The sequence below is a fragment of the Cinclus cinclus genome, chromosome 26, assembly GCF_963662255.1.
Source record: "Cinclus cinclus chromosome 26, bCinCin1.1, whole genome shotgun sequence".
Taxonomy (NCBI): domain Eukaryota; kingdom Metazoa; phylum Chordata; class Aves; order Passeriformes; family Cinclidae; genus Cinclus; species Cinclus cinclus.
Genome location: NC_085071.1, coordinates 5,829,558 through 5,854,275, shown reverse-complemented (window position 1 = coordinate 5,854,275; position 24,718 = coordinate 5,829,558). Strand labels below are relative to the sequence as shown.

Genomic DNA, 24,718 nt, shown 5'->3' with positions numbered 1-24,718 from the left:
TCCTGGTGAGTTGGAGAGACCCTTTATGGGCAGTGCCATGTGTGGCACCAGTGCCAAATATTGGGCACAGCTCACTGCCACCTGCTCCTCCAGCTCAGCAAATCCTTTGAGCAGCTGCAGGGGCAATTCCCACTTTCCCCAGTGCTGGTGACTGGGATGGGATGGGATGGGATGGGATGGGATGGGATGGGATGGGATGGGATGGGATGGGATGGGATGGGATGCCCTAGCCCAAGCCAAACCAATCCCTCCCACAGCACAGGTGTTTGGTTTCATGTTCTGGTTTCACCTTCCAGCATTTCTGAGGCTGTAGATGAACCACCCCCTGTTGCAGAACAGTTCTGGGAAGCCACAGGGAGGAATCCTGCACAGCCACCATGGCCCACAGCACTCCTGAAAGTATCCAAGGTAACCCTGAGCAACCTGGTGTAGTGGAAAGTGTCCTGTCCCTGAGAGGGGACTTGGGATGAGATGATCCCTTCCAACCCAAACCATTCCAGAATTCTCTAAGACCTCCAAGAGTGCACATTCTGCACTGCCCTCACTGCCAGCACAGGGATATTTTGCTCTTTTAACCCCATGGAGTCTTTAACTGGTAAAATGCCACTACATTTGGACTGGATCCTAAAAGCCTGGCCATCTGAAAACCAGCCTAGCTGCTGGGAATGCCATCCCCTTCTCACACAGCTTGGAACAGCTGGATGCTGCCCCAGTGCCTCACCTGGATGTGCTGGGAGAAGTGAGCAATGTCCCGGTCCGGCTGATTCCCAGATGCCAACATCCGTGTCCTGCTCTCTGTGAACTGCTGCAGCTTCTCCCAGAGCTGCTCATACTGCTCCACCTTGGGCAGGAGGCCCTTGAGGGTGTCCTCCCTCTGCTGCTGCTGCTGGCACAGCCTCCCAAAGTGCTCTGTCACCTGGGCCAGCTTGTCCTGCAGGGCAGAGGCCGCGGGGCTGTCGGTGGCCTCTGTGAACTGTGTCACCATCTCTCGGGTGGCTTCCAGGCAGCTCTTCTGCCTGGCAATGTCCTGCTTCAGCTTCTGTGGGGAGCACATCAGGAGAGGGAGGGTTTTTTAAGGAAGGTTCTTGAGCAGAACTCACTGGGAGCAGCAGGTGACACGACCAGAGTTGGGAAAAAATAGTTTTATATCCCAGTTTTCCTTTCCTTTCTGACCTGCCCAACATGCTTTGCTTTTCCCTGTGTCTGAAATCTTGTTTGTAAAGAAAAAAGGAGATTTTTCAACAAGTCTGTGACCTTGCACAGTTTGCCCAGAGATGTTGGAGCTGCCCCATCCTTGGAAATATCCAAGGCCAGATTGTACAGGACCCTGAGCAACCTGGTCCAGTGGAAAGTATCCCTGCCTATGGCAGGACATTGGAATTAGAAGGTCTTTAAGGTTCCTTCCCACCCAAACCATTCAGTGATTCCATGAAAATAAAAAGGCTCTGCTCATATTCCTTTCTAGGTTTTTTTGTTTTGTTTTGTTTTTGGGTTTTTTTTTTTTTTTTTTTGGTTTTTTTTTTGGTGCTTTCAAAACTCAGTAGTTAAACCCCACCAAGCCCTGCATGGTGCAGGAGTTTGGAGCTTCCTGGATGACCTGAGCCCCCTAAAACCCCAAATTTGAGATTACCTGGAGCACCTGAGCTCCACATTTGGAACTCAAGAGGTGCCAAATTCGGGACTCAGGTGCCACATCCAGACCCCAGAGGTGTCAAATTTGGGGCTTCTTGAAGCACCTGAGCCCCCAAAATGCCAAATTTGGGGTTCAAAGGTGCGAACTTCCAGGCTTGGGTGCCAAATTCGAGTTACCTGGAGCACCTGGGCCCCTTAGGAGCCAAATTTGGGGTTCAGAGGTACCAAATTCAAGGCTCAGGTGCCAAATTTGGGGCTCAGGTGCCAAATGTGGGGTGTTTGAGGTGAGGGAGCCGGGCTCAGCCTTACCACACTCGTGGCAAGCGAGTCCTGGATGGAGGCAGAGGAGAGCACAGCTGGCTGGTCCTTCTCCAGGTTCTTCTCAATCTCAGCCACTGACTGGAGGAGGCTCTCCAGGCTCTCCTGGACGCTCTGGGACTGGGCAATGGATTTCTGCAGCAGGTCTGAGCGCTCCGACATCTGCTGGGAGAGGCTCTGGAAGCGACTCACGATGGCATCTGCAGGGTTTAGCACGGAGGACACTCAGTGGCACAGATCTCCAAGAGCTCAGAGAGCAGCCAAGGTCACCTTTGGCTCCCCCAAAACTCTCAGTGATGACAAATCCCTGTCCCCAAACTCAGCAGCAAGACAGGGGACACAACACGAGTGGCCACATCCCTCCCCACATGCAAATACAAACCCTGAGGATGCACTGCTACGTGATTACCCCCAAATTCCCCAAAAAGTGACTGATCTTTGCCCTCTCTGGGTTGTTCTCACTCTCCCCAACCCTCCCTGCCAACACTGCTTTGCTCTGTACCTGTTGTTTCCTGAATGTGCCTGTGGTCTGGGGCTGGCTCCCCTTGGATGTCCAGCAGGGTCCGAGCTGCTTTCTGGAGCTTCTCCACTGGCACCTGGTGCTCAGCCAGGTCTCCCTGCAGTTGCTGTTTTCACATAAGACAAGCCAAAATCAGAGCTGGGTCCCAGACAGAATTCCCACACTCCTGGAGCTCAGGGCTCCATTTACACCCTCTGCACTTTGTCAGCAAATCGTTAAGAAATGATGGAAAAATCTATCCCCACACTGCAGGCAGAGCTGGATTAGAGGGTTTGGGCTGTCCCAGTGTTCTGGCACCCTCATGAGGGAGGAATGTCCCCCTCTATGTCCCTCTGGGGTGTCTGTGACTGCAGACCCTGGTCCTTACTCTGAGCACCTCTCCCAGAAGTTTGACCCCAGCTGACCTGCAGCACCAGAACCTCTACAGGTGCATCATTGCCCTCAACGAGCAAAAAAACCCCAACAGGTCAAGTCTGCACCCTGCTGCTGATGGCTCAGAGCAGCCAAATTCCCATCCAGGCTCCAGCACTTCCCAGGAAATTCCCCAAGGTCCCTGTACCTTGGTGCTGGAGAGCTGCTTCTGCAGCACGGCCAGATCTGAGGAAACCGTCTCCGAGAGCAGCTTCCCAAGGGCAGCTTCACTCTCCTGCAGCCACGTTCTGAGAGACTCTGCCACCTCCTGGAACTGCTGGTAGTGATCCAGCAAGGTGTTCAGGTGGGAGCCCAGCTTGGAGCACTGCAAAGGATCAACGAGAGGTGGCAGGGATGCACACAAGCACTGAGCAACCCGTGGGAAAAGGCATGGCAATCAGCAAGAGAATAAAAACAATTAAAAAAAAAAATCAATCTTGCCACAAGCTAAATGAATTATCAGGGGTAACATGCAAACAAACAGCAAGACAAAGGTGTTGCCCAAGCCCTGAAGAAGATAATCCTTGCCCTACAATCTATGTCCTGGAAGTCCAGGCAGGCAGGTGGGACAAATATTTCTCTGCCATTGCTGCACAGAAGAGCATCCAGGGTGCAGCCCTTCCCATACCTTGGAGTGCAGAGTGGTGTATCTCTGCGTGGCATCCTCCAGCTTGCTCTTGACCACACTCCTGGACATCACCAGCTGGGATTCAGCATCCTCAGCATCCCCATCCAGAAACTTCTGCCCCGACATGGTGACGAAGCGCAGGTCACCCTTGTGGGAGATCACATCCTCTGAGAAGCTCCCCTGGCGCCGCAGCAGCTGCCTGAGTGAGGCAGGGTCACTGTCCCCCTTGTACATCCCCTGCAGGTCCTGCTCTGCCTGCTCCAGCCACGCCTGGAACTCGCCGTGGTCCCGTAGGAACTTCTGGAGCTCATCCCTGAGGAGCTGCACCCGTTTCAGCCGCGCCTCGGAGCGCGCCAGCGCCGCCGGGTACTGCTCCCTCAGCTCTGCCAGCTGTGCCTGCAGCTGTGCCCTCTGCTCCCCAGCCAGGCTGTGTCCCTGCTTGTCCAGCAAAGCCTGTGCTGACTGCGTGGCCAGGATGACATCCTGCTGCTGTGACAGCAGCTCCTGGTGCTGCGCCTGGAAGATGCAGGGAGCAAAGGTGAGGCTCGGGATTCTCCGGATTGAGGGTCTCTGCCCACTGTGCACGCCACTGAACCTCTGTGTGCCACAGTAGTTGTGGCTGTGCCACCCTTGGCAGCGTTCAAGGCCAGATTGGGGCAGCCTGGTCTAGGGGGAGGTGTCCCTACCCATGGTAGGAATGGGACAGGGTGATCTTCAAGGTCCTTTCCAGCCCAAACCGTTTCATGATTCCGTGACAAAGCACCCAGCAGGGTGGAGAAACCCGGGAATATTCCAGGTTGGGCTACAGGAGCTCTGTCCACAGCAGAGTGACCCCTTCTGTGACCATCATGGGCACCTTCTGGACCCTGATTACACCTTGCCATGGCACACACCCCCCGCACATTCTGCATCTCCTGCAGGAAGCCTTCCCCAGCCTCCCACATGGAGAATCCTGTGTGTCAGAGGCCAGACCCATCTCACACCAGGGTCGGGGTGTGGGGCAGGAGGCTTTGGGTGGGACAAGGTGTCAGTGCTGACCTTCACCCTCTCGTACTGCTCGTCCAGGCTCTCAGCAGCACTGTCTGCTCCCACAGCGTGGCCATCAGGGACATCCCCAGTGCTTTGTCCTGCTGGTGTCCCTGTCCCTTGACTGACAGGGTGTGGTCTGTACTCTGGGAGCCCTCCCTTCTGCTCCAGCGATGCCACCCAGTTCAAAAGGGAATCAATCTTATTGCTGTTCTCCTCCAGCTCTTTGGCAGCTTTCACCTAAAAGCATAAGGGCTCCAGATAAGAATGACCCAGTTCTTGCATGTTCAGCAAATTGCTGCACGGGTAGGGGGGGAGGGAGACAAAAATCAGCAGAAGAAACGAACAGAAAAAACAAACAAAACCCGAGGAGTTTCCCAGCCTCAGCAAATGCCTGAGACACCTCCAGACCCTTTGTGGCTCCCTGGAAGGTGCAAAGAAGCTGTGAAAAAACTCAGCCTCGCTGCTACATTGAATTTCTCACCCTGGTACAACCCAGGGTCCTTACCCCAAAAGGGCTGGGATGTGACTGACAATCCTCATCCATTAAGGGTCACCCCAAAAGCAGAGCAAGGGACCTTTTCTTCCCCCATTCCCTCTACAACCAGCTCATCCCTGCCTGCAACTCCCAAGGCATTTCACGACAGAAATATCTGAGGGAAACCTTGCCCAGGGAACACCCAGGAAGGAACCACAAATTGCTCTGTGCTGCATCACCCAGCTTGCTGCAGGGACCCCACAATCCCCCTCAAGCAAAGCCTGGAGGCTCTACAGCTCCTGCCACGTTACCTTCTCAGTCTCCTGCTGCACTGCAGCACTCACAGCACTCTCCAGCTCCTTCTGGGCCACCTCTGTCCTCTCCTGCAGGGACTGATACTGCTCCTTGGCACGCTGCAGGTCCTGCTGCAATGCTGCCAGCTCCCCAGGCTCCAGCTTGGCCTTGTTCTCCTCCAAAAATTGCTCTGTGCTCTTCAGGACACCGGTGAAGGAGGCAGCTCTGCTGTGCATGCTCCTCTGCAGCTCCTGTGTGGATGATGCTGTGAGGCTCTGGGCACTCCTGAAATGAAGCCTCTCCACCTCTGCCCCCCCAATTTTGAAATATCACTGACCTTAACATCACTTTGCCTCTGCTGCAAGGCAGATAGGTCCCCTTCTGCTCTCTGCTGCTCTGCCAGTGTGTCCTCTGCCTGGCCCAGCCAGCGGCTCAGCTCAGCCAGGCTCTGTGCCCGGGCTGCCTGTTGCTCCTGCAGTGTCTGCAGGCACAGGAAAGAGGACAGGGCATAGTCAGTACCAGCCCTGCACCTCCTCTCACACTGCTGAAAGGCAAGGTGAGGTTACAGCAGCTCCTGGAGGGGAGGATGCAGCACAGAAAACTTTGTGGCTCTCCAGGTGCTCCCTGTCCAGCAGCAGGTGCCACGTCCCTGCTGAGCTGGTGGCACCTTTGTCACCACTCAAGGCTTCTCTCTGAGGAGCTCCAAGGTGGAGCTGCACTGTTCTCCCAGGGAAACTCAGCCACGAGTTTCTGTGACTTTTTCATGGCATTTTACAAACATTAAAACAGCAGCAGAAACTCAATGAACGAGAGGCAACAATGACCTGGGTCAGGCAGCGCCACTGTGGAGTCCCAAACAACCCCAAATAAGGGAGGTTTTTTTTAATGATTTGGGGTTGGAAAGGGAGCCTGGAGAGGGAAAGTGTTCCTGTAGCTGATCCAGCTCCTCTTTTTGCTGCCAGAGCACAACACAGAAGCGCCTGTTTGAGCAATTGAGCATGATGTGACCTGAGAGTCCCTGTGACACCCCTGTGCCCCTCTGCCGGGGGGATTAAAGGTTTTTGAGTTTTTCACTGGGCATTTCAGCAAGGTGATGTACAAACTTGTGCAAAACACTGTGCCTGCTTCTCCCAGTCACAAGATAAAACAACAGAAGCAAATTGAAAGAGCCTTCTTAAGAGCTCTTCAGCTGCAAAGCGAGTTCTTCCTGGGTTAGGATGGGCGCACACTCAATCTGAAAAGGCAAAGCAAACTGGTTAATACACACACACACTCCAGAGAGGACAGGCAAGAGTTACAGAGAGCAACTGTTAATAAAACAAAAACAAATTAATTCTGTCTTGGATGAGAGGATCCATGCAGTGGTGGGTGCTGCAGCAATGCAGCAGAGACCTGAGGATTTGGTTTTGTCCTTGCCAGCAGTTTCCCTGGGACAGCAATGCCTGATTTGTGCAGTGGAAATTGGACATTAAAACTGCTGGATGTCTGTGGCCCCTCTGCACAGGGATTTTGGGGGTGATAACAGGGTTTATTCCACCCAGCCCCAAACAATTTCATATTTAGCAGAGAACTGCTACACAGACCTTGGCAGGACACTGTATTTTGGGAGCAAAGCAACCTTCTGCCTGGTAGGAAGAAGAAAGACTTTTAGAGGAAGCTCATGATGTGCCGTGAGAACTCCTGAACTGGGAGCGGCATGCATGGGAAATCCCAAACTGGAGGTGCCTCAGCTCCTGTTCCTGTGGCTGGGAAGTGCTTCAGCAAGCAAAGGGCAGCCAGAGAGGAGATGTCTCACAACCTTCACCTGCTCTGTCTGCTCCACTTGCTGGAGACAGACCTGCAGCACCTCCACCCGTGCTGTCACACGCTCTGACAGGTCCCTGAAGGCTTTCTGCAGCTCATTGAGCAGCCTCAGCAGCTGCCTGCTCTGCTGGGGTGTTAAATCCTGGGCGTGCTCCGAGATGAGGAACTGGATGTCGAAGGCAGTGGCGTCCAGCTGAGCCTTGGTGTCAGCAAGGGGCTCCTTCAGCTCCTGAAAGGGAGAGAAAACACCAAACAGGTGAAATGATGAAGCCAGGGTTGTGCTGCACTGCTCCCCATCTGCAAGGAAACATATTACAGAAACACCAAACTCCCCCAAAACAACATTCAGCATGGAGTTGAGTGTCTCACCACAGGGGTTTTCCAACTTCCCTCTGCACCAGGTGCTGGAGGCATCTCACCAAAAGGTTTCTTGGGTGTGTGTGCAGGGCTGCTCTTTTGTCTGAAGATGACCCAGACCTGGCCACAGTGACTCCATGTGCCACCACCAGCTCTCAAAGCCTTCAATCCCCTGATTTCCATGGCAATATGCCACAACCAAACTTGGAAATAATCATTAAAGCTATTGCTAGAAGATGGATAAAGAGACTGGGCTCCTCATACAGGTGATGGAGACCAGGGATGGAGCAGCTTCCCAAAGGATTCAGCTCTCTTTTTTTCAACAGCCTGACAGGAATCTCACTCAGCCACACCCTTGCACAGGAGCACGTTGAAAAAACCAAACCAGGCTGTGCATTATGGAAACAAGAGACTTTGGAGAACACCCAGCACAGTGGGCTCCTGCTGCAGCACAAGCTAAGGGCAAACCCTTGGTAAGCTCTGGGAGAGAAGCAGGATTAAAAGCTTCTCCACTGTGCAGAGGGCAGCAAGTTCATCAGGCTGCAGGATTAGGGGCATTGCCATGGTTACCTTGTAGTGCTGCAGGCAGTGACTCAAACTGCTGGCATCAGTGGCCTGCTGGAAATCTCTGTCATCCAGTGACCCCGTGGTGCCAGAGACCCAGCTCAGTAGCTCCTGGAGCTTGCCCTCAAGAGCCTCGTGGTGGGCCAAGATTTTAGCCTTAAAACCAGAAATTCATGGTTAAAAGGAAGAATTTTAGGAAGCTTGTAGGGCAGCAGGGTGGGGGTAGGTGCCAGCTTTACCTTTTCAGCTTCTGCTGCCCCACAAAGGTTTTGCAGCCGGGACTGCAGGACTTCACTTGCAGAGTTCAGAGACTTCTGGAGGTTCTTGGCATCCTTCTCCAAAGCCTTCAGTAACTGCTCAGGGACTTCTTCAGGGGGGTTGGCCACAATCCTCTGCACAGCATCCAGCTCCTGATTCACTGGGAAGCTCAGCTCCTGCAGCTCAGTCCCCAGAGCCTGAGACAAAGACAGCATCATTATGTCTAGGACAGGGTGACTTCACCTCCCTGCTGCCAAAACCCAGCAGGGGTTTTGGAGAGACAGCTCCAAACACTGAGTCTAGAAAAATTCATCACCACCCTCCAGCCCTGCTCAGCTGCCAGCACTCTCCTGCCTTTCTCCAGGCTGTAAAATTCTTGTCAGCCAAGCTCAAGCTGTTGTCTGGGCAGGGAGGAGAAGGTGGATGGATCAGAAAGAGGGATGAGGTTTGATATAAAAGCCTCTTAAACCTGAGACAAAACTCCCAGAAGCATAGAGGGGTGCAAGGGCTGTGCAGGAAGCTGGGGAGAGGGAGGAAAGCTCTGTCTAACACCAGCCAAGCCTGGCCCAGACTCACTCACCTCTGCTTGCTGCCTCAGGTCGTGCAGGGCTGCCAAATTCTGCTCTGCTGGCTGCACCCGTTTGATTCTCATCTCGATATCTCGGAGCATGGAGAGATAAGATATCAGCCTCTGGTCATGCTCCAGACACATCTTCTTGCTGAACTTGATCTGCAGAATCAGACAGGAAATCAAAGCTTCAAACTTAGGCAGAAAAAGAGACAAAGTGTTATATAAAATTCTATTTTTTTTTTCCAAAGGAGAAATTTGTTAATAACGTTCTTGCTCATGGACTTGCCACTTGCCAGCCTTATCTACAAGATTTACTACAGGAAAAATAAAACACACGGTTCTTTTTCCAACATAAGCTTATAAATGGCAAGAGACCTCTTAGTGTTGCAGCAAAAGTGCCAAAAAAAGAGTTCTACTTGTTAGTCATTTAGCAGCAATGCTCCAGCAAAAGGAGCCACAACTAATCCCCGAGTGTTTCCAGTTGTACATCACCAGCTCCTTTGCCAAATCCACTGCAGCTGATGCTGCAACATCCACTCCTCATGCTCCAGCTGCCCTCTGTGCCGAGGCTCTCAGACAGATTTAGCACCAAACATCCACAAATAGCTCAGAAAAACTGTCAAAATAGCAAAAAATATTCACTGACCTGGGCTGGTCTCGTGGATTCCCTCGAGGTTTCCAGCAGCTCCCCCTCCACGATCACAGGTAAGAGCAAACCTCGATCACCTGGACCTGGCTGCTGGCTCCTCTCCTGGGGGATTTCTTCTTGGGATTTTTTGGGAGCAGAGGCACTTCCTTGTTCTGCTCTGAGCTCAGCTGTTTGCTTGTGCTGTTTCTCCTCTCCCAGCTCCAGGATTGTGGAGGTTTCCTGTGCTTCTGTGGGTTCTTCTCTGATAATTAAGTCATGGGGCAGTTCCTGTGCCATGGTGGCTGTGCTGGACACATCCTGGGTCATTTCCACCCTGGTGTCTTCCTGAGCCATCCTTTCCTCCAGTCTCAATGCCACCAAGGAATTCTGACCATCCTTGATCCCACCTTTCAGCACCTCTGCAGCTTCCCCTTGCTCAGGGGGCACAGGGAACACCTGATCCTCTCCAAGGGTTTCCTTCCCAGGAATTTTCTTTCCTTTTCCACCCTTGTGCTTGGCTGTGTCTCTTGCCAACCCAGCAGCAGTCTCGATGCTGGATTCATGTTTTGGCTCTGGCAACCTGGAGACAAAGTGCTCCTCCTCACCCTTTTTCCTTGGAATTTCATGGGAAAGCAGAGAAGGAAGGAGCTGCTTTTCTGCAGGAGGTTTCTCTGGCTGAGTGCTGTCTCCTGGAATGCTGCCCTGCTTTGCTTTTTTTTTCTTGCTTTTCTGTTTCTGGGTAGGTTTTAGTTCAGTTTTGCTTGTTTTTTCCTGACCTTGTGTGTGAGAGGTTTCTCTTTCTGTGTGTTTGACAGCTCTTTTCCCTGCCAGCTCATCTCCTGCAGGCTCCACAGGAACACCAACCTCAGGGGGTTCTCCAGGACCCATCCCTCCCTTCCCTGGGCCCACACTGACAGATTCTCTCGGGGCTGCTGGTGTCTCCTGGACCAACCTGGTCACTGTCTCACCTTCTCCACCTGCCACAACTCCCTCTGCACCTACAAACTCTGTCCTCCTCCTCCTCTCCTCACCATCCTCCTCCTTGTGAAGCACCTCCATGCCCAAGAACAACTGCTCCTTCTCCAAACTCAGTCTCTCTACTTTCTCTGTCCCTCCATCCACTTCTTCTCTCGATTCCTTCCCCTGGGCTGCTCTCACTTGGGAGCTGCCTTTTGGGATCCCTTTTTCCACAGCCCCTGCCCCCACTGTCTCTTCAGGGAGAGACGCTGTCCCCAGCACTGAGGGGTGCTCTGGGGTCACCTCAGCCTTTGCCTGGGGATGATGAAGATGATGATGTTCATCTTGGGGATGGACACTGCCCTCTGGAGCTTCCTGAGGTTTTAATTTCCTTTCTGTGCGTACTTTGGGGGATTTCTCAGTGGCAGCAGCTGCACTCTGAGCTGTGTTATAGCTCACAGCTTCAGGTTGAGCTTTGGGCTCAGCACCATCAGACCTGGCAGACCTGGCAGGGAGGATGACACCTTCCTCTTTTGGAGACAATTTTTCTATTATTTCCTGTGAAAGTTGCATTTTTTCTACTTTGCAGACCTCAGAACCAACTTTCTCTTCGAACATTTGCACATCCCGAAGACCAGCAGCTAATTTTTGGCTGATCAATCCTTTCCCAACAGCTTCCTTCACAGTCAACCTTTTCCCACTGGGGGCATCAACAATTCCCCCAGCCCTGAGCTGGTTGGTGGCGATGACTTTGGCCATGGCCTCATCCAGCATCCCTTGCTCCACTGCTGCCCTCAGGGACAACCTCTTGCTGACAGTGCCCTCCACCACCCCTCCAGTGTCTGCCTGTGCCTGCAGCAGCCTCAGGGTGGGCACGGGATCCACCTTCCCCATCCTCACTGCCTCAGCACACGGCAGCTTGGTCCCTGTCACCTCATCCTTGATGGCCTGGAAGGGATGGACCTCCAGGTACCTCTGGCCGGACTCGATATCGATTTTACACTTCTTCAGGAATTCTGAATAGGGAACGATCATGCAGCTCTCAGGGTCTACAATTCCTTCTCTCATTTCTGAAGATGACAGGACTTTCTCCACCACCTGCTGGGGCACCAAGCCCTCCTGCACCGCTTGACACAGCGCCAGTCTCTGGCCAGAAGCTGGATCAAGAATGCTTCCACTCTCAGCCTGGATTTCCTGCACTTTCCTCTGGAATTCTGGGCTAACGAGCCCCAGTGACACTGCCTGGGACAAGGGCAGCTTCTCCTTTGTAGCTGGATGGACAAAGTCCTGCAGGACCACCCCTTCAGCTTTCCTGAGCTCTTTGCATAGATCTGGATTGATCAAACCATGTTTCATCGCGTTGTCCACCGAAAGCCTCATCCCAGACACATGATGGATGATTCCTCCATCAGCAACCTGCTTGGTCAAGAGCTGAAAAGCTTTTTCCTTCTCCAGGAGCCCTTTCTCAACAGACTCTGCCACAGTCAAAGTTCGTTTGGTTTCAGGATCCACAACCCCACTGGTCTCAGCCTGTAAGTTAATGAGCTTCTGCCTGGTCACCTCATCAGTGCCTTTCCCCTTGGAAGCCTTCTCCAGCTTGACCAGCTCTGTCTGACTCGTTGGTTCTATGAGACCCAGATTTGAAGCCAAAGTCACTGACACTTTTTTGCCCCGTTTCAAGTCAACGATCCCCCCAGTAACCACCTGCCCTTCCAAGATCCTCATCGCTGTCTCCTTGTCCAAAAGGCCAACAGCAGCAGCATCCTTGATGGAGTAAACAAAGTTGTTGCCTGGGTCAAGGACACCACTTATGGCTTTGTCGGACTCGAGGACCTTCTGGAGCAGCTTCTCGTCCATCAGACCTTCTTCAATCACATCCTCGGTGGTCAGGGGTTCACACACCTGAGAGTCAAAGAAGCCACTGAACATCTTCATCCTCTCCATGAGTTTCACGGCCGTGTGGCCAGACACCACTCCAGAGGCCACGGCCTCGTCCAGCAGCAGCGCCTTGCCCGTCTGCTCATGGATGATGCCACCGCTTTGGAGCTGATTCAGGAGCTTTTCCAAAGTGTCCTCTGCTTCCTGCTCCTCAGGGGCTGGCAGGGATTGTTCCTCAACGCCCTCACCACCGAACTTCTCACTTCTCATCACTTCTTCCCGCTCTTCTTCTTCCACTTCCAGCACGTTTCCCATGTCCTTGCTCTGCCTCTCTGCCTCTCCATTTGCAGGGAGCACAACCTCCTCTCCTCCCAGCAAACCATTTTCAAATGTTTCCTCCTTTAGCAAATAAACCTCTCTAACATCTTCTGCCTCTCGTTCAGGTTCCTTCACGCCCTGAGACCTCTCTGCCATAATTTTCAGTCTGTCTCTACTTTCTGGAACACCCATTGTTATGCAGATTTCACTTTTCACAACCACTGCCCCACTTTCCAATGCCCTCTTCTGATATTCTGCACTTTCCACTCCATCTTCTGCAGGAGGCTTGGACTCTTCTTCTGCCTCAATCATAATTTCCTCTGTTTCTCTGATTAATCCACTATCAAGGTCACTGGGAGATTCTGGCACCAATGATTTTACCTGATCTTTATCCATGGTTGTAAAAGTGACCTGTTCTCTTCCAAATTCAGCATCAGTTTCACTCCTGATGGTCTCCTGTTCAGTGCAAACCTGCTCCTGCTCCTCCATACACACGAAATCCTCTGCATCCTCCAAGAGGAGACTTTCAGGATCCATCACCACCTCCCCATTCTCCAAAGCAGTCCTGGGTGTTAGAATCTTCTCACTTTCTCCTATTGAAGGAGCAAATTGAAGCTCAAGCCGCTGCAAAGCCAAACCATTGCAAGGTTCACTTTCAAGAGCTGCATCTGCCTCTGTCTCCTCAAATCCTTCCAACACCTGAGCACAGGATCCATTTCCTTGGCTTTGGATGAGAGCTTTAGTGAGATTGCTCAGCTCTGCATCCACTAAGAGCACCTTTTGGCCATTGTGGATGTTGATGTAGCTGTGGCTCATCAAGTGGAACATCAGCATTTCATCATCACTCCCTAGCAGAGGCTCCTCGTGACCTGTGGGGCTCCTTCCAGGGGAGCTCTGGCCGTGCCTGCTCCTGCTTGGAGATCCAGAGAGCTTCACACTGGCCATGACATCAGGTATGGCTGTTGATCTCAGCTTCTTCACCACCTCTCTCTCCAGGATACCATGTTCCACTGCCTTCTGCCAGGACACCACCTCTGTGGTTTCTGGTATAAAAACAGCCTGAAGGAGCTGCCTCTTGCTGAGAATCTCCTGAATCAACTCTGTGGAGAGGATCCCCTGCTCCAAAGCATCTGCTACAGGGATGATCTCGCCCGTCTCTGGCCACAGCAGCCCCATGAAGGACTGCAGGGATTCCAGGACCAGCAGTGCAACCCTTGGAGCCACCAACCCCTTCTTTAGGGCTTCATCCATGGTCAGCCTCTGTCCCGTGGCCGTGTCGATGATCCCTCCTGCCTGGAGCTGCCGGATCAGAAGCGTGAAGGCCAAATCCTGCTCAATCAAATCATGGCTGACAGCCTCATCCACAGTCAGCCTGTGTCCTGTCCTGGGGTCAACAATGCCACCAGCACAGAGCTGGGCTTCCAGCAACCTGATGGTCACCTGCTTGTCAATCAGCCCCTCCTGGACTGCACGGAAGATGCTGACCTCCCTGCCTGACCTCAAACTCACCATCCCACCTGCCAGCTGCTTGACTGGGAGCAGCCTCAGCCCAGTCTCTTGGTGGACGATGCATCTCTCCAGGAGCTCAGGCAGACTGATTTTCTCAGCAGTGTTTGGGTCAATCAAATCTTTGCCATTTTCCAGGTGGGACAGGAGACTGGAGTGAAGCTGGGGGGGAAGGAGCTTTTCTTGCACTGCTGTCTCCATGCTGATTCTGCCCTGCTGGAATTTAAAGCCCCCAGTGAGGAGCTCAGACTCAAGAATCTTTAGCCCAACGTTCTCACTGATCCTCCCCTCTTCTATGGCAGCAACGACGGGGAGGAGCTGCCTCCCTTCACATCTGACTTCTTCCACCTGCTGGAGAGCATCCTTCAATTCCTGCAGCACCTGGAATGCCCTGAGATCAATGATGTTTCTTGCCAGAGCTTTCTCCAAGGAGAGTTTCTCACTGGTCTCTGGGACAACTAAGTCAGAGGTGATCACCTGAGCCTCCAAGAGGACCAGGCCTGTGTCCTGATCTATAAGACCTCTCTGCATGGCACCAAAGACAGGGAATATTTCTACTGTGCCAAGATCGATCACTCCTGCCACAGCTTCACTGCCCTGGAACAGAAAGAGAAGGAAAATAATTAAATCAAAATCCAGCATTTCCAGCACTCATTGCATGAGTTTCAGGGGGGCCTCAGTAAAAAAAAATAAAAAATAAGGAAATAAACTTAAAATCCCCAAACAGGCTACAAGGTCCTAAAGTGTTTGAAATCTAGTCCACCACCAGGGCAGCACCAAGATGCTTCCAATATCCATCACCAGTAACGCAGCAAAGCAGCAAGCACCAAAACTCAGAATCATTCCTAATGCTCCACAGAAAAGAGGGCAGGAGACCAACAAGCACAACAAAGCCCTTCAACAACTCCAGCTTTAAAAAAAAGTAAAGACAACGCAAATCCCACTGTGCACTCATGGGGAAGAAAAGCCCCCAAAACCACCCACTCTGGGGTACAGGGGGACTTGTCCAGCGCAGCCTCCATGCTGGTTCCTGCCATGCTGAAAATCCTGCACTTACCAAGCAAATCCCAAGTGCCAGGATGGATGGGGGACACCACAGAACCCCATGCCATGGAGCAGCTCCCAGCCATGCATCAGGGCAGGAGCAGGAAAAGCTCCCCAGGCATGACCATGGTCCTGCTCTACCCACTCCAGCACCTCCAAGTTGCTCCTCAGACAGGGTCAGGGGAGAAGTGGGACAAGTTGGAGGTTCCAGCATGGGAACAGTGACAGACTGGGACCACACCAACTACTGTGGTGCTTTTGGAAGGGCTTTTCTTGCTGCTATCCTCACAGGGAAGGTAAGAATTTAGGTGACAGTGCCTTTGTTCAAAAGGTCTTTAGACTTTTGGGTTTCTCCCAGTGCCACTGGTTGGGTATAAGGCTGGCCCAAGCACTCCAGGATTTTTGTGGGGATAACAAGGAGGGAATCAAGACTATGGAATGAGTTCCTTTTGCATCCCAACACCCTGCTGTGGGGACAGGAGGAAACTCCTGGGACAACCTAAGCTCTCCACCACCATCACCAGACCCTGACGTGCATATTCAGAGATGAACAAGCCGTGGAAAGACAGAGAAGAGGGAAAGGGGGGGGGAAACAAAAGAGAAAGATAAAAAAAGGAGACGGATGGGAGGGAGGGGAGTAAAAGGCTTTTACTTACCGACTTGCAGGGTGTGCCTTGAGCAGTTAAAGACAGAGCCTTATGGAGCAGTTCAGCCGTATCACACACAGTGTAAAGCTTGGGGTTAGCGTCCAGCATGCGACTTTTGTTTTGCAAAAAGAACCCCACACACAGGTCCGTCCTCTTTCCCTTTTGTGTGTTTTTTTGTTTGTTTAAATCCCAGGGGGGTTAGTTAAACTTGTAAGCGAGGATGTCAGTTAATCTTAAAAACAGTTGACATGAAACACAAACTGTACAGGGACACATCATGCTCAATTTAGCGCGTTCTGCTTTGCATTTTTTTTTGGGTCTTTTGTAACTTCTTTCTGACAGTTGGATGTTTCCAGCAAGCAAATGTTAAAGAGTTCTTCATGCTCCCTCTACAGTGAAGCAATGGCTCCGCACCAGAGCCGCAGGGATGGTTTTGCAGACAGGGATTTAAGGTGAAGCCCCACTGCCATCTCTTGTTTTGCTGCCTGGGCTTCATCGAGTGCGTGAGTGAAAACTGTTCCAGCCCCAAAGCAGCTCTTGTGCTGTACCAAAACAGCTTGACAAGCCCTGGAGAAGGCTTTTGCTCTAAAATCATTTTCCTGATCAAAAGGGAGGAAAAGGGAAAGGAAAAAAAGCACCCATTCCACAGGGAGGCTGCACCAAATCTGTGATGGCTCAACAAAATCACTCGTTCACCTTTCTGCTGCCAGCACAACGGCTAAAGGGCTGGCAATAAAATAAATCATCTCCTGCTCTGAAAACACCTGGTATGTGCTGTAAAGCCCAGTTTGGAGCAAAACACTACATATTCAGGTGAAAGCTGCACAGGCAGATCTCAAAAAAAGCACCTCTGCCACCTTCTCCCCATGAATGGCTTGAACAGGGCTTCACTCACAGACTTGAGAGCCAAAACCTGCATCTCACAGCTAGATGGGAGCAGGCTGTTGCTTCAGGGTACAGGGAGCCAGCAAGCAAACACACAAAAATATCCATTGACACATGAATATACACTTAGAGAACACGCACACGTAAATCTGTGAATGACAGCTCGTAACAGAGGCAATAAGAATGCACTTCCAGCCCTCCCTACAAGGATGGAGCCTGGTGGATATGAACAGGGAACAGGTCCTGAAGGTTTCCCAGACCAGCTGAGGGGCTGGACAATGTAGTTGCCTTCCACAAGGAAAAGCTGCTTGGTTCAGCCACCACTGAGAAAAACCCTTGGCCAAACCCTGAGATCCCCAAGGCCAGGTGAGCTCCACCTTCCTGCATGCCCTGCCCACAGGCAGCCTGGGGGATTGAGCCCTCTGAGCTTACAGCCCTCAGAAGACACAGATTTCCTCAAGGGCTCCATTTCCAGGGCAGAATTCCATCTGCCACCCTGCTCACCAAGCACCAACGAGCCAGCCCTTGCACAGAGGGCAGAACCCTGATGGCAGCCAAAGGACAACTCTCCCATGGCCCTGGAACACAGCAGGAAAACAGCTCCTGCTTGGCCTCCAGGGACAACCAGATGCTTTGGGTGACCATGAATAGGAGAGAAGGGAGGGCAACCACGTGCAAGTAAGAGGCTGTGAGTGGCCAGTGGCCATGAGACACACAACAAAATGAAACATTTTCCATGCCCTGAGGAGTGAACAGCCCTGAGCAGGGAGCAGTACCTTGTGCTCTGTCTCCTGAGCCAGCTGGCTTTGGAGCTGCTGGAGCTGCTCTGTGGAGTTACTGCAGAGAGCCTGATAGGTTTCCTTCAGAGCACCAATCTGAGCAGAAATCTGGTCCTTTTCTGGTTGGGAAAGCCTGCAAGGGGAAGGGGAAATCTCTCAGGTCCACAGAATTACCGTGCCATTCCAAGCATAGGAAAAGGCCGAACCCATGAGTTCTTCCCTCTGCCCTGCTCCTTGCCCAGCTCAGCTAAAACCTGCCAGGATAACTGAGCAAAGGCTGAGCTGCATGGTAACAATCAAATCCCCAAATATATGGGGCTGCATCTCAACTCAAGAGGATTAGTATTGTCCCACAGCATAAATGGGTTGCACATTTCACAGATCTCATCGCAGACAATAAACAAGACAAGTGTTGTGTGCAGCTCATTGTTTTTAACTGGAGTCAGGCACTGGATCCCATGGATCCACCAACTCTAAGAAATCTCATCTCCAGCCCCTGCTCTCTCCCTGGGTAACACTCACTTGTGGCTGTGTTTTGCCAGGAAGATTTGGGAAGTTTTGATAGCCTCAGAGACCTGCTCCTTCTTTGCAGTCAACTCCTCATTCAGGGCCTGGAAAAAAAAATACAAAAAAGAAAGAAAGCAGCTTAATGGAGCTGTGAAAAAAGAGCAGAAGTTAAACCTCAGGGTCTGGTGTCAGTCCTGCTTTACCTGCTGCTCTGAGATGGATTTCTCAATGTCTCCCAGTTCTCTGCTCCCAGCAGCAGCTGTCCTGCCCTGCACACTCTGCTTCAAGCCCAGGGCCCAGCCCAGCAACTCCTTCACCTTGTCCACGTGCTCCTGCTTCTCCTCCTCCACCACTTTCTGCAAGCAGAGCAGGAAGGAGGAAGACAACCACGTCAAAAGGCATCTCCAAAGTGGGAGCAACGCCCGGGATGTGCCCTCAGCATGGAGCAGCACCCTCAGGGATGAGGGAATGTGGGGACAGAGTCCAGGTGTGGCCCACGCCCTCACCTCCTCCTCCTCCAGCCGCCGCAGCGCGTCGCTGATGTACTTCACGTGCTGGGTGGTCAGTGTCACCAGGGCTGTGTAACGAGTCCTCAAATCCATGAACTGCCAAGGGACAGAGGGGAAAACAGAGGGGAAAAAGAGCTGCATCAGTCCTGCTGGCAGATCCAGAGTGTCACCCTTGACAGTATGTGACATGGATGTGGCACCTGTGGCTTGGGAACCCCCCCCAGGGGGCACCTGGCAGACCTGGGATGGCACCAATGGAATGCAGCAAGTCTGCTGGGGAGGGTGGTGGCCACACAAGGCATGCTGCACGACACTGGAGCGAGGGGACACTGGGGCGGATGCTCAACTCTTACAGAGGGCTACTGGGATTTTTAATATCCACACAGAGCAGACAGGACCTCGGGGCCCTAAAAGGTTCTCATCCAAAAGATGCACACACAGCAACACTGCATGGTGCTCTGGTTATTTACCTCACAAGGCTGAAGGGCTGAGCCGACCCTGCTGGATTTGACCCAGGGGTTCCCAGGAGTCTAGGTATGGCATACCTGGTGCTTAGGGCACTAAGCCATCCTCTCTGGCTATTGGAAAAAACAGCGAGGGTGGAAACTTTATTTATACAAGAGAGTTCAGCAGAAAGGAGCTCATTTCACAGAGGCTGCTGGGTGGTTTTGCTGGACGTTGAAGAACCCCCCCCTGAAATTTCTCCCTGCTGAGCTGAGGTGGGCTCCTACCTCCTGGGTGATGGCATCTGAGGAGGAGAGCATCCGCCGGCGCTTCATGGGGGACTTCTGCTGTGACTCCACGAAGGCCCTGTAGGTCATCAGCTGCAGCTCATAGTCCTGCAAAGGTGGGGAGTTGTGAAGATTGTGAGATCTCTACAAACTCTGCCAGGGCTGCTCCTGCCCAGCCCACCCTACCCAGGTGCAAGGGGGGATCTGTACCTTGACAGCAGCAGAGTATTGCTGGGAGAATTTCTGACACTGGTCCAGCTTGGCTTGGTTTTTCTCAATTTCTGCAGCCAAAGCCTTCAAGGAAATTCAAAGCAAAAATGGTTGTCAGAACAGGTTGGCTGAGTTGTTGCCCAGAGAAGCTGTGGATACCCCAACCCTGGAAGTGTTCAAAGACAGGTTTTATGTGGCTTGGAGCAACTTGGGATAGTGGAAATTGTCCCAGGAGGATGGAAACAAGATGATCTTGGAGGTCCCTTCCAACCCAACCTTTCTGGGATTCTATGACAGCAGCCATGGGGATGTGAGCAGAATTCTGGTTCACTTTTGGGTAAAATCTTTACTCTCCAATTTTTCACACAAGACCTCATCTGCACCTCGAGTCAAGCAGAGCTCCTTCACTTCCTTCCCAGACACCCAGCTCAGGTCTGCAGCCTCATGCCTGCTGCTTTTCATATTTCCAAGCTCAGAGATGAAAAGAAGTGACACGGTCACGGCAGCAACGAGACATCACGAGGTCGTGCCTCACCGTTTGCTGGCTGAGCTGCTCTGACAGCACCCGGCTGTCCTCAGCCTGGCCAGGCTTCATCAGCTCCTGCTGGGCTGTGATCTCCTCAATCCACTGGATCAGGGCACTGTGGCACTGCCGGTAATCACTCAGCACCTCCTGGATGCTCTCCAGCTCTGTGTGCCTGAGAGAAAACCACCACAGGTAAGAGGAGGGGGTGAAACGCCTCCAGCGGGAATCCCAGCCAGAAAAATTTCACCAGCACCACCAAGCCTGAGCCAAGCTCTCAGCTGAAGTAAATGTGGCAGGGGAGGCAGGAGGTGTCTCACCGGGTCTCGATCTGGGCACAGACTCGCTGCCAGCGGTCCCACAGCTGGCTCCCCTTCTCCTGGAAGCGCTCCAGGTCGATGCTGCGCTCCTGCCTCAGCTGGAACAGCTGCTCCCCCACCTCCTTTGCCTTTGCCATCTCCTCCTCCAGCGTGGAGAACACAGAGCCCTTGTCCTTCACCTCCCCGAGCCATTGCTGCAAGAGGAGACAGCACCAGGTCAGAGCCACTGAAAGCAGAAGGGACCAAGTGATGTCATCCCACCCAGAGGTGACAAAGCTGGGAAGTTAATGGGTTTATTTTCCTGCAAAGAACTGGGAGGTTTTAGGAGGTGTAGAATGAAGGGGAACATGCTCCCAGGTCAGACTGGTTCAATCCCTGTCCTACAGCAGCAGACAGAGCACAAGCCACAACACATCCTCTACACTTACAAAGCAACCAGGGCTCTCACATCAGCAGCACAAAACCCTCCCAAATGTATACCAAGGCAAGAAAAAATGTCCCACAGTCCAAATTCAGCAGAAAAAAAAGCAAAAGATGCTGCTTGCCAAACCAACAGCACCAACCTGCAGCGCTGTCCTGTGAGTCTGAATGGCTGCCAGGTCAGCAGGAACAGCCTCCTCCTGGCTCAGCTTCACCTCATAGCCTTTGACCAGGGACTCTGCTCCTTGGGTGTTGCGGATAATGATATCAACCGTCTTCAACCTGGCAAATCAAACAGAGGCAGCACCATGACATCCCAGATGTGGCAGAGATCTGGAGGCTGCACCACGTGCTGCAGGGGGATGGATTCAGTTCCGTCCAGCACAAGGAGGATGGGTGGAGGGACATTGGAGGGACAGAACAAGTGAGCTGGGAACACTCAAAAGGTTATTTGGGAATGGAGGCACATCCCAACTCACTTTTCCAGGTAGATGGAGGACAGCCCATGTGTCTGCTCCATCTTGTTCACCACCAAGTCCAGCTCTGAGCGCAGGTGGGGCGTGCTGGGCCCCGCGGGAGCTTTGTCCAGGAAGCTGTAGCACCTCTCAGACACAACCCGGAGCTCTGACTGCAGCTGCTGCAGATCCTCCTGCGTGCGCTGCAGAGGGAGAGAGACAACGTGAAAGGAGAGCCCAGACAGGCAGGGAAAAGTCAGGATTGCCCTTGGCAAAGGAGCTGGTAGGAAATGAAGCAGGGAGCCCACCTGCTGAGGTTCCCTGCTGCCTTCTGTGCAGCGAGACTCCCTCAAACCCCGCACCCTTCGCCCACGCAGAGGAGCTACAGCTATTTTTGTGTTCATCTCATCCCTCCCCAGCCCGGCTCCCAGCAGCAGGCCTGACCTCCTGCTCTGCAATGCGGATGGTGTTTTCCTGGATGGTGTCACCATCTGCTCGGGTGCTGCTCGGGGACTGGACACGGCTCACCAGCCTGTGCTCACACTCCTCCAGCCGCAGGCGGATGTTCTTCAACTCGGACAGGTAGGTCCTGGCAATGGTCTCATCCTTGTCTTCTGCAAGGCAGAGACACACAGAACAGCAGATGAGAACAACATCTGTCCCGAACAGGACCCGCTGGAATCCCCGGAGCCGAGCGCAGCCTCGCGCTGGCACCGGGATCTCTGCTCAGATGGAAAACATGTTAATTAAATCATCTCGTTCTGGAAATGAGTCCAGCCACAGGGAACCTCACTGGAGTCCTAGTGGGACACACAGTGTCACAAGTGCCACCACCACGTGTATTTTCCCACAGATTAAATGCAGGAAGAGCTCCTTCCTTGGAATGCATCCCTGCTGCCAACACTAGAACTTAGTGTCGAACTAGAACAGGACTCAGCAGCTGAGCTGAAGCTGCAAAGCCAAGGCCTCTCTGCAGGAATATTGCTGGACAAAAGCCGAGCACTTGGATGGATAGATGGAGAAATAAGGAGGGCAGCTGCTCACACCATCAACCAGCTCGCTCAGGAGAAGAAGAACACGAAGTCGTCCCATAAATCCTTTGTTTATGAGTTCCCACAGCTCCTGGTTAAAGCATCAGGCCCTTTGAAGCTCACCATTCTCCATGGACTCCAGCAGCTGCCGGATGTGTTCCTTGGAAGACTCCACTTCCTCCTCCAGGTGCAGCCGGTCTGACACGGAGAAGAGCTCCGAGTCCCGGCTGTCCTGCAGGAAATCCTCATAGTGTGCCTGGAGGCTCTTCAGGGCCTGCTGACACTCGCCTTGAGCTGAGGATCTGAGCTGTGAGTGGAAAAAACGGCACATCTGAACATCAGGAATGACCTCCTGCACACCTTCATTTGTCCAAGGAGTATTTTCAGAGAGGGAAAGGTAAATCCTCTGTATCAAACCCATGCCTCCCTCCTGCCATGCTCACTCCCTAATGAAATGCTCAATCCACAATCTCTCAGCAGCAGCAAACTCCTGATGCTCTTTCTACTGGGAAAAGCTGTGATCCTTTTGCACAGGTTTTCAAGGTGTAAATTGTTTCTTCACCCCTGCTATTCCCCACAGCTGTAAACTGTGACCTTTTCCAAGGTGTGCACTGTCCCAGGTGTAAAGACCCTTGACTTCCCCAGTCTTGCACTCTGTGGTTTTCCCCTCTCCTTGGCCATGCAGAGAAGCCTGGAGAGCAGCACAACCCCAGGAGCAGGCAGGGAAGCTCCTCTGTACCTTTTCCATGCTGAAGCTCTGCACCAGGGCTATGTCCTTGCGCAGGTAGTTCCAGGAGATGAGGCTTTTTGTGTTCATGTGGAGCTGGTGCCAGAGAGCCATCACTTTCTGGTACAGCTGCTCCACCCTGCAAGGGGAAGGAGAGGATCCATCAGCCCCGGATCTTCCCAGCAAACCCAGCCCTGACCCCGTTAATCCTCCAGCCATCACTGCCAGGCAGCAGCCCAGTGATCAATCCAGAGATCCCAGTCTGGCAGCACGCAGGGAGTGATGCTCCTGCTGCTCAGTGCCAGATCCCTCAGGGAACCCCTCCTCCCAAATTGCCATTTTTTTCATTTTGCAAGCTGCTGCAATGGAGTTTGCAGCTGTACAACCACAAAGGATTCCTTTCCTCACCACAAACCACTTTCATACCTCCATCCCCACTCTTTTCCCATGCCCACCCCAAATCTGTCCTCTCCCATGCCACCAATCCCATCTCTCTGTGACTGCCACTGAGTTACCTGTTGGCCATCTCGATGGCCTCTTTGTTCGGTGGAGGGATCAAGAAGCAGACAGAAGGCACCATGGCCTCGTTCCCTGTGGGGCTGATCACCTTCCACTTGGTCCTCTGGGAATTGTCCTCCAGGACACACTCATCATTCCTGCAGATGGTGATCTGCAACACCAGCAGCCCTTCAGAAACCAGCAGCAGGGCCTTGCGTGCCCCTCTCCTGGGAGCGAGCCAGCTCCCAAAAATACACAGATGGATATGTTTTAATCCAGCAACAGCCTGGAGTGGTGCCAAGCTCGTGCAGGGAGAGGAAGGGACAAGGAAGTTACAGGGGGTTGGCTGCCACCCACGTGCTTGTTTGGCTGAGGCTGATGAAGCCCCATCCTCCTTGGAAGGGGAAAGGACTCCAGCTCCTGCCCAGAATAAATCTGAGACGTGGAAATCTGCTCCAGGAAAAACATTCCTGCTGCTTCCCTCCCTGTTGTCTTCCCACTCGGCTCCTGCTTCCCATTGACAGATCCTACAGCGCTCATCCTAAACCACCATGGGTGTCACTCCCCATACCGTGTCCCTGCCTTCCCTGTCCAAGTGCCACCAACCCCTTCTGGGGGTCACTCCTTTGTCCCTGCCTTCCCTGTCCAAGTGCCACCAACCCCTTCTGGGGGTCACTCCTTTGTCCCTGCCTTCCCTGTCCAAGTGCCACCAACCCCTTCTGGGGGTCACTCCTTTGTCCCTGCCTTCCCTGTCCAAGTGCCACCAACCCCTTCTGGGGGTCACTCCTTTGTCCCTGCCTTCCCTGTCCAAGTGCCACCACCACCCTCCCAGCCCTCACCTCGATCTGCCGGTAGTCACACACAGCCTTGATGGGGATGGTTCCCTTCAGGGCATGCTCTGGGTTCCTGGGCCGGAGCTGGACGATGGTTTTGGACCTTCCTACCAGGCTGGCCACCGAGCTCTTGGACTGGATGAGCTGTTCCTTCTCATCCTGGCAAGGAGAAGAAGGATTGGTTGCTCAAGGATGCTGAGGGGAGGTGTCTCCTGGGCATCCCCACCCCAGTGCTGCCCTGCAAGGGCTGAGCAAATACGTCAGGAGGATCCTGCTGCCCTGGCAGGATGGGAAGAGGGCTCAGGAGATGGGATGGGACTCCCTGCTACTCCCACTGCCCTGCAAAGCCACATGCACACCTCTGGCTCTCTGGCTGGCAGGACGAGAAAATGTTTTCTTTCAAAAGGACAGGAAAAAAAAAAAAAAAAGAGAACACAACATCCACCAAAATA

At 52.9% G+C, this 24,718-nt stretch overlaps 1 protein-coding gene across 1 annotated transcript in view; it reads right to left on the bottom strand.

Moving 5' to 3' along the window:
* The window catches only part of MACF1 (microtubule actin crosslinking factor 1), a 135,701-nt gene that overhangs the window by 60,727 nt on the left and 50,256 nt on the right, over positions 1–24,718 (bottom strand). Inside the window, exons 21-43 of the mRNA XM_062509220.1 lie at positions 24,273–24,425; positions 23,451–23,605; positions 22,948–23,074; positions 22,332–22,515; positions 21,622–21,791; positions 21,202–21,380; positions 20,866–21,004; positions 20,303–20,496; positions 19,995–20,157; positions 19,460–19,543; positions 19,250–19,357; positions 18,516–18,614; positions 18,213–18,365; positions 18,025–18,113; positions 17,500–17,635; positions 5,645–5,788; positions 5,325–5,558; positions 4,548–4,775; positions 3,510–4,025; positions 3,030–3,206; positions 2,453–2,576; positions 1,942–2,150; positions 722–1,039 (exon numbers count right to left, since the gene is read on the bottom strand). Coding sequence (XP_062365204.1) covers positions 722–1,039; positions 1,942–2,150; positions 2,453–2,576; positions 3,030–3,206; positions 3,510–4,025; positions 4,548–4,775; positions 5,325–5,558; positions 5,645–5,788; positions 17,500–17,635; positions 18,025–18,113; positions 18,213–18,365; positions 18,516–18,614; positions 19,250–19,357; positions 19,460–19,543; positions 19,995–20,157; positions 20,303–20,496; positions 20,866–21,004; positions 21,202–21,380; positions 21,622–21,791; positions 22,332–22,515; positions 22,948–23,074; positions 23,451–23,605; positions 24,273–24,425 — 4,083 coding nt within the window. The remainder of the gene's footprint in view (positions 1–721; positions 1,040–1,941; positions 2,151–2,452; positions 2,577–3,029; positions 3,207–3,509; positions 4,026–4,547; positions 4,776–5,324; positions 5,559–5,644; positions 5,789–17,499; positions 17,636–18,024; positions 18,114–18,212; positions 18,366–18,515; positions 18,615–19,249; positions 19,358–19,459; positions 19,544–19,994; positions 20,158–20,302; positions 20,497–20,865; positions 21,005–21,201; positions 21,381–21,621; positions 21,792–22,331; positions 22,516–22,947; positions 23,075–23,450; positions 23,606–24,272; positions 24,426–24,718) is intronic.